Genomic DNA, 8,636 nt, shown 5'->3' with positions numbered 1-8,636 from the left:
TGCATGCTTTTGTGTGTGTGTGTGTCTGTGTGTGTGTGTGTGTGTGTGTGTGTGTGTGTGTAAGAGGGAGTCTGAGAGCTCTCTGTGGGGCCCATCTTTGGCCCTGTCTTGAGCCCAAACACAAGCCTGTCTTGTGGCACAGGCAGCTCAGAAAAGTCAGGTTGGCTCAAGAACTTTTCCTGCTTTAGGGTAGAGGGTAAGAAGGCCACAGTCAGGCCCAGCTCATATCTCACCCACTCCCGGGATGTCCAGAGTCAGGAGATTGGAGGTCAGACCAGGCTGGGCCATTTACTGGGCCAAGAGTATCTACAATAGGGGCAGGACAACACCAGGAAGCTTCCCCTTCTTCCTGCTCAGAGAAGCCCAGTCTTTCTTTCCTCTGGCTCTGTGCTAAGCACTCCTCTGTCCATTATCTCATGCCCGACCTTTGAGGTACCATCGGAGGCCAAGAGGGCAGGGGAAGAGAGGAAGTGGCTGAGTCAAGATTTGAAGCCAGGGCACGTCGTTTCTCAATGCAGGCAGCATTGGCATTCTCAGTGAGATGGTTCATCATTGGGCAGGACCGTCCCATGCATTTAAGATGTTTGATGTCCCTGGCCCTACTCACTAATGCCAGGAGTGTCCCCCAATCATTGTGGCAATCAAAAGCATTCCATGAATTTCTAGTAGCATCCTAGGGATTGGGAGAAAGGAGACCTGCGTAAGCTCACTCCTCTCTGGCCTCAGCTTCATCTGCAAAAGGGGAACAGTCATCCTTGTGATTAGTTTAGATGCCATGGCACACAGTGGGGCTCCATAAATGTGCTTTCTTTGCTTTTGAAAGGGGTAGTTTGAGGCATAGCTGCCCTTCTTGGCAGGGGGACGTGAGGCCCTCAGTCCTTAAGGCTCAGCTGTGAGGCAGGGTGCTCCCCTGTGTCTCAGCTGGGACCTTAGCAAGTCACTCTTCTATAGTCTCTTGCCCCCACCCCAAGCTCTTGGAGGACTCTGCAGACTAAATTTTGAAGTTTGCAGACCTGAGAATACACAGCATGAGGCCACAAGGGGGCAGCAATGGGCCATGAATGGCCCTGTCCTGCCCAAAGGAGCAGGAAAGGGACCCCCTTGGGTATCTGGGGAAGGGGGAACACGTGGCTTCTACCCTCGTGAGGTTGTGCTCGCCAGTCACCCAGCATCATGGTGCTACCCACAGACTCCATGCTTTGCCAAGCAATTTGGGAAAGATAAATTGGAGGACATCCAAGAGCCTAGGTTCTGTCCCAAGCCTGCTACCATGCATCCTTGAACAGGGGACTAACCCCTTGGAGCCTCACTTTCCCCATATGTAAGATGGAAATAGTGACACCAACCACATAGGCCCTTTACAGGGATGGTGAGGGGATCCAGTGAGTTACCTGGGTGGAGGAAGGAGCAAATTACAAATTGCACAGTGCAGTAGATTTGTGCGGTGATGCTGGAGCTCCAAAGGACACCTGGATGTCCACTGGTCTCCATCAGTCATCACAGCCCCTCTGTGTTTCTGTTCCTTTTCATACTACTGACTTCTCTGGTGACCCACGTGACTGGCTGAGCAGCATGGCCTGCTATTTATTGCCAGCAACTGAGGGAAACAGAGGTGGAGACTTAACCTATTCTTTCTCCTTAGCCAGTGTGTGGCTGGGCCTGTTTTGTTAGTGAGGAGGCCACGTAGCAGTGTCTGGGGGGACTACCCATACTGTGGCCTCCTTAGGCCTCAGTTCTTGGAGGGAGAAGGCTGAGACACCATCACTGCAGGCCCCTTCTTGTCTACACCCCTGTGGCCCTTGCTTGGGCTTGGGGTCAGGAGGAGAGAGGGAACTTACAACCATGGTTGTTTCCGAGTGCTTGACCTGTCCTAGGTTCTTCGTGTATTCTCACTAAACCACAGTCAGCATGGTAAGCACTGCTGTCCCATTGTACAGATGACGTGGCAGGTTGAATTTTCTAAGATGGCTGTCCATCTCCTATTCCATTTTCTCCTTAAAATATGATGTCGAAAATTTTCCCTTAAATTAGGGTGAACCTCTGATTCTGGCAGGAAGTAACACCATATGACTTCTGAGGCTTGGCTGTAAAAGGTGACACAGCTTCCACCTGGTCCACCTGTGACATTCACCCTGTGAATCCACTAGCTTCCTTCTGAGGAAGCCCAGACCACACAGAGAGGTGTTCTGGCCATCTGAGGTCCCAGAGGACAGACAACATCAACTGCCAGGTGTGGGAAAGCTTGAGTGACAACCGCCCAACTGAGCCCATTACCCCCAGAACTGTAAGAGAGAAACAGAAAGGATCATTGTTTCGTTTGCTTGGCCATGCCGCGTGACTTACGGGATCTTAATTCCCTGACCAGGGATTGAACCTGGGCCCCTGCAGTGAAAGTGCCGAGTCCTAATGACTGGACTGCCAGGGAATTCCCAAGGATCACTGTTTTTTTGTTTGTTTGTCTTTTTAAATTTTTTAATTTATTTTTTTATACAGCAGGTTCTTATTAGTTATCCATTTTATACATATTAGGGTATACATGTCAATCCCAATCTCCCAATTCATCCTCCCCTGACTTTCCCCCCTTGGCGTCCATACGTTTGTTCTCTACAGCTGTGTCTCTATTTCTGCCCTGCAAACTGGTTCATCTGTACCATTTTTCTAGGTTCCAAGGATCATTGTTTTAAGGCAACAAATTTTAGGGTGATTTGTTATGCAGCAGTCATGGGTCATGAGTTCAGAGGAAACACAGGGGCTCACTGACATGGGTGACTGCACAGAAGGCTCAGCTGGTATGTAGCAGGGCTAGGCCTTGAGTCTGTGTCTTCCTAACTCTAAACCCCATCTTTGCTGTGAGCCTGAACTACTTCCTCTGGTTTCTGGGGTGGCTCTGGCCCAAGGAGAGTTCCCTTATCCCTCCCCACCCAGCAAAAGCCAGGCTGAAACCTCACCTAGGTATGGTGCTAGGGGCAGTCTGCAAGGACAGGCATACCCAAGACACACATTTGTTGTTTATTTCACGCAACAATTTCCATCTACACAGAGGGGGTAGGCAAGTGGTTGGGCTGGAGCTGGTGGCCGGGAACCCTTGTCAGAGGTGGGGAAGCCTCTTCTCAGAGCATCACTGGCTCAGGGCATAGGTGCCCTACTTAGGCAGGCCTGGAAGCAGCCCCGAGGCTCTCTTCATTTGCATAGCTCACTCGGAGGACTCATTTTTGGCAGGCTGACCAGAGTTCCCCTGGGTGGAAGCCTTGGGGTCGGTGAGACGCCAACTCTGAGCTTGGGGTCCATCTCCTCAGGCTGGCAAAGTCCCATCAGGTCCCTGCTGTGGGTGGTGGAGAGACAAGAACAACAGACATTCCAGCCTGGGACCTCCACATTTCGGGATCATAGGGCTCCCTGCTGCTGGGTCCATGTGGTAGTTATCACAGTGCTCGGCCTCCACTCCCGGCCAGAGGACACTTGTTCTCACGGAAGGCAGGCTGGTTCCTGAGGCCTACGGAACTTGGCGGGGGCTCAACCCCTTAGGGTGCTTCCCACAGCTCCCCGTGTCCAGCTACAAGTGGTGGGTGGGAGTCCTGTCAGCTGGCTGTGGCTGAGTGCAGAGGCCAGAGAGGCCAGGAGCAGCTGCATTTGCCATTCATGCCCTGAGCCTTTTTGGATGGTGTGGATCCTGGGCTCCAGAGCTTCAGAGGGCAGGCTCTTGCAGGGCAGCGGGACAGCCAGAGTCTCTGCTAATCAGGTGACTGAAGGCCCAACCTGACATCTTTGCAGCCTCTCCTGAGCCAGGCACTTTCACCTTCATCTCCTTCCCGGGAAAGCCAAGTCCTGAGGGTGCCCCTCAAGTACACATTGCCCCCAATGGGCCTGTCCACTTTCCTGGCAGCTTCACGTGCTGATCATTCTGGGGCTGGGCTGGGTACACTCTCAAATGTCAAAAGGCCACAGGTATGGTGGTGCATCCCGTGAAAAAAGATCAATATATTACTGTTTTGTTTTTACAAAAATTAAAAATGTCCACACGGATCTGTACAGGTTGTGAGATGCGTGCTTGGGGTCACTGGAAAAGGAGGGAAAGACTGAAGGTGAGGAGGGGACCGGGAAGCCCCAGAGGCCCTGCCCCTGGTCTGCACGCCCCCAATCCTCTCACCCCAATCTCCTGGATTCCACCCCCTCTCAGGGGGGCGGTATGGACAAAGTCCCAGGGGGTGCTGATGGCTTTGCACTGGCTGGGCCAGGCGTTGAGTGAGCCCTTTATGACCAAGAGGGTGGTCTGTGCACAACCACCTAGGATCACAGCCCTGGGCCTTGGGCCACGTGATGGGAGAGTCAAATCTAGGGTCATCTAGGGGAGACTTGGCTGTTCAGTCACTGTGTGGGGAGCAGCAGGCACCCAGCCCTGAGGCCCCCTGGGCCCCCCACTCCTCCCAGCCTGCCCTGGAGACTCTTCCCTGCAAAGTACCTTATGCCAGCAGCCAGGCACGGGCAGCCCATCAGGGCCCTGGAAAGGAAGAAGGTTTCAATGACAAGGATGGGGGGCTGGTCAGGGCCCTACACACTCCTGCCCCAGGTGTAGGGAGCTGCCACCTCAGGCCACCGGACCCCACTGAGGCAGGGCCCGAATGCCTGCCCTGTCTACCTGGGTAGTCAGGTCATGGGACATGGCAGCCCCTCTCTGTGCTTATTCCAAGTGTGCCCCCATGGGCTTTGCTGGGACATATGTGCTGTAGGCAGAACCAGGACACCATGGAGTACAGGGCATCATGCCAGACATCCACAGGCCAGGAGTAGGGCCTGGCCCTGGTCCTTGCGAGGGGCTGCATGGCTTTCTGTCTGGCAGCTGTGACAGTGGCTCTAACAGCTCACACCGGGGGCCTGAGAGCTCTCAGTCATGTGTCCAAGAGTATTTGAAGGACAGTTTAGGAAATGGGATTCCCTTTTGGCCTGTCCTGGTGCCTGTGTCTGGATCTGAGTGGCAGACAGAGGAGGTTGAGGTCAGGGTGGACACTGGGCCGGGGTGGGGAGGTGTGTGTGTGGGGTTGGGGTGGGGATCGTCTGGAGGCACCAGACACAAGCAGGGGGGCGGGTTTCTTCAGGTGGTCCAGAGGTGGGGAGATGGAGACGGACAAAGGCTGACCCGTCAGTCAGCCTAGCGTCCCTGGTGGACGCTGTAGTGGACCACACTTCACTCCGTTCCAAAGCACACAGGCAGACCTCAGGCACGTGGGAGCACAACCCCGGCACTGCCATGCATCCACCAGGGGCAGAGGCTGGGACTCAAAGGGAAGTGGGGAGGAGGGGGAAGAATGGAAAGGCAGGCAGAATGGAGGAAGGCAGGGCAGAGCAGCGGGCACAGGCAGCTCAGAATGCCCAGCACAGCATGGCGCACAGCACACAGCAGGCCAGGCCGCGTACCGCAGGGCAGGGTCTGCTGCCCCTCTCCAGGCCCCTGGAGCCTGGCGCCCCTCGCCTGCCTCCGCATTTAAGATTCTCCTGTTTCAAAGACAAAGGCTTAATGACTTGGAGGGAAGTCTTGGCCCAGGGCCCGAGGCTGCGGGGCTGGGCCACCCTGTTCCCCTGCTGTCGCTGGCCCTTTCAGCGACATGGAGCTTTCAGGAGCGATTGCCTCCTCAAAGCCATCTGGAGCCAGGGATTAGCACCTCCATTGCATGGATGAGGAGATTGAGGAACAGAGGGCCAAATGACCCACTAGAGGTCAGAGGACTGGGCTTCGGGGGTCCCTGCTCCTGACCCCCCTTTGGAAGGGGTACACCACATGGCTCCGTGTCCCTGGCGGGGAAGGCCAGATGTGAGTATCTGGTGAGTTTTAGTATGAGAACTCAGCTGTTTTGTTTTTCCTGTCTTTTCTGAGCTCCACTGGAAGAGTTTGACAAGTAAACCCTCCCTGCCTTCTAGAAAAAGAGAACCAAACTTTGGTTATTTCAGGTACTGAGTCTGGTGGGCCATGAGAGGCTGTTGTAAAGAAGCAGGAGAGGAGAAAGGCTGTGAAGTTCCCTTCACAGATGGGGCTTTGGGGAATGTGGAGGGGATGCAGGGGATGAGTGTGGGGCTACCCAGACCAGCAAAAGCCTCCTCTGGGACGGGAGAAACTCCCAGAGAGGTGAGGGTGGTCCCATCCCCCTTTAGGTCCAAGGAAGCTCTGTCCCTGACCAGGCCTCCCTCTCTATAGACAGGGTGGGTCCTCAGCCTTGCCCATGGAGGGGTCAGGACCAGAGCAAGAGGAGCCACCATGACAGCAGAGACAGCAGGGGTGGCCCTGCAGTGTGGGCCCCCCAGGGTGGGACCCATGGGGCCCCTGGGACTTGCAGCTGAGTTCTGAGTACAGGGAAGACATGGCCCCACCCTGGCAGGAGTTGGCAAAGACCTGGGTTGGGGCTCCCACGTCTCGCCAACACGTACCACTGGACATGGCTGGTCCAGGCCTGGGGGTCCCGGCTCGCCCTTCTGGCCTTTCATTCCTTTCCGACCGGGGACACCGCGCTCCCCCTGTGCAAGAAGGGAGATGGGGTGTGGCGGTGGCTGCCAGGCCCAGGGCACCCCCAATGCCCTTCAGAGAGATGGGCCTGGGGCCGGCAGCCACCCCTGCCCTGCTGCCCGCATCCCAGCCTTTTGGCCCTACCTCCTCCCGCCCACCTCGCCTTCTCTCTGCTTGCTTCCTGTCTCCCACCTCCTTTCTTTTCTGCCTGCTCTCTCCTTCTCTTCACTTGCCTCCCTCCTTCTTTCCTCCTGCCCTCACCTTCTCTCCAGCTGCCCCTCACTTTCTCTCCACCTCCCTCACCTTCTCTCCACGCTCGCTCCGGTCGCCTTTCTCTCCTCGAGGTCCAGGGAAACCCTGACAAAAGGATTAAAGGTTAAACCTGATGATGAAATTTGAGGTCTGTTCTGCTTATCTGTTCATCTCTGCTCCTCTCCGATCCACCTTTGCCCCTTCCCTCCACGCATATTCGTGGTACAAGCTGGACCAGCCCCAGCTCCTAGGTGACACAGATGCTGGGTACCAGGATGACTTAGAGAAAACATGCATTCAGGACACCAGCACTGCTTCCTCCAAAGTAGAACACTGTTGTTGTTTCTGGATGGAAGCCCTCAGGCAGAACCGCTAGCAAGGGGCTTTCTCTTATGTCAAGTCAGATGCAGCATGCATTGGCCCAGGCTTGGCTGGGGACAGAGACACAGGAAACCCATGTAAGTTTTTATCACCATCTTCAGCAGACCAAGTAATGGTGCCCTCTGTTCTCTACCTTTGGCTCAAACTCATATGCCCACCCACCCATCCATCCATTTGTCCATCTGTTCATCTACCCAACCAACATTTCTAAGCATCAACTAGGAACTGGGCTTTGGGCTGAATGCTGAGGGCAGAAAATCAGATTTGATATGTTCCCTCTTATATTTATTACATTGTTTTTAGAAATATGATACATTGATATCCTCAAAATCTTGCTGGCTAGGGAGAGGCTGCCTCTCCCAGGGGTAGTCAACTCTTACATATAGCAAAGGGCTAGGCTGGGAGCATGCCTTTCAGATGCAAACCAACCAATCCCCCAACTACCCACTCTATCTAACTCACACACCAAGTCAATATTTCCCCTGGCCCAAATCATGCCAGGACCAGGTAGCAGGCAACAAGAGACTATATAGCCCAAAGCCTGCCAGGATTATTTAAACTAGCTAGTCCTAAACTGTTTACTCTGCTCTGCCTTGCTTTTCCCATAGAAACACCAATAAAAGCCCTGGCCTAGGCTTTTTCCTCACTCCTTACTGCCTGCCAACGAAAACTGCTGCGTCTCCATGTGGCCCCATGTGGGACATGCCATTTCCCTGGGAAATGTAAGCTATAAGTTCTTCTGTCAAAGGCATTAGGCCACTCTGTGTCATCACTAAGTCATCCCCATAAATTAAAACCCTGCAGGTACAAAGGTACACAGTCTAACATGGCAGGCAGTGGGGTGCAGAAGATGATGATCAATGGTCAGTGACAGAGGTCTGAACCAGATACCACGGGGTCCCAGGGAGAGGAGCTCTTCTGTCCAGGTGTGAGGTCAGGTAAGGCTTCCGAGCAGGCTCCCCATTTCAGCAGGGCCTGGTGGAGTGGGTGCCAGGAGTTTGCCAGGTAGAGCAGGTAGGTATGGCTTTAAGATGCCACTCTGAGCTCCAGGCCTCCCAGAGAGCAGCTGTGGCCACGGAGTCCCTTTTGCTCCACCCCCACTACCTCCCTGGGTCCACAGCCTGAGCTGGATTCATCAGTGTCTTCTCCTGACCCTCCTCATCGATGTAACGTGGCCCTCCCAGTCAGAAAGTCAGTCTAGAGTTCTTCCTCTTCCTTGTCTGCAGGCGCTTTCCATGGTGACATTTTCTCCTTAAAGTCTAGGGTGGACGCCAGAGCCCTTGCAGCCCTGCCTGCATCTGGTCACCATTTCCCTTGCAATAGCTACCTGATTTTCCTGGGAACCACCCTCCCTTCTCACAATTCACCAACTCCACCACCAGCTCCAGGATGGAGCATGTGAGCAGGCTGGCCAGTCAGGGCACTGCATTCTTATGGCAAGTGACATTTCAGCATTAACCTAGCTGGGGCCAAGGAGAGTTGATAAGACTTTTTCTCAAAGAGTAGAGAG

At 54.4% G+C, this 8,636-nt stretch overlaps 1 protein-coding gene across 2 annotated transcripts in view; it reads right to left on the bottom strand.

Annotated features, from left to right (window-relative positions):
• Positions 1-2,994: 2,994 nt before the first annotated feature.
• The window catches only part of COL23A1 (collagen type XXIII alpha 1 chain), a 353,196-nt gene continuing 347,554 nt past the window's right edge, over positions 2,995-8,636 (bottom strand). Inside the window, exons 24-27 of one of the 2 annotated variants that reach the window (XM_060006761.1) lie at positions 6,797-6,850; positions 6,418-6,504; positions 4,460-4,498; positions 2,995-3,322 (exon numbers count right to left, since the gene is read on the bottom strand). In XM_060006761.1, the coding sequence (XP_059862744.1) occupies positions 3,293-3,322; positions 4,460-4,498; positions 6,418-6,504; positions 6,797-6,850 (210 nt within the window). In that variant the 3' untranslated portion in view covers positions 2,995-3,292. Of the gene's footprint in view, positions 4,058-4,459; positions 4,499-6,417; positions 6,505-6,796; positions 6,851-8,636 lie in introns of both variants that reach the window. The other variant, XM_060006760.1, reaches the window with a different exon arrangement.

This window comes from Delphinus delphis, chromosome 3, assembly GCF_949987515.2.
Source record: "Delphinus delphis chromosome 3, mDelDel1.2, whole genome shotgun sequence".
NCBI lineage: Eukaryota > Metazoa > Chordata > Mammalia > Artiodactyla > Delphinidae > Delphinus > Delphinus delphis.
Note: the sequence above shows the minus strand (reverse complement) of the source record. Positions and strands in the feature narration are given on the sequence as shown.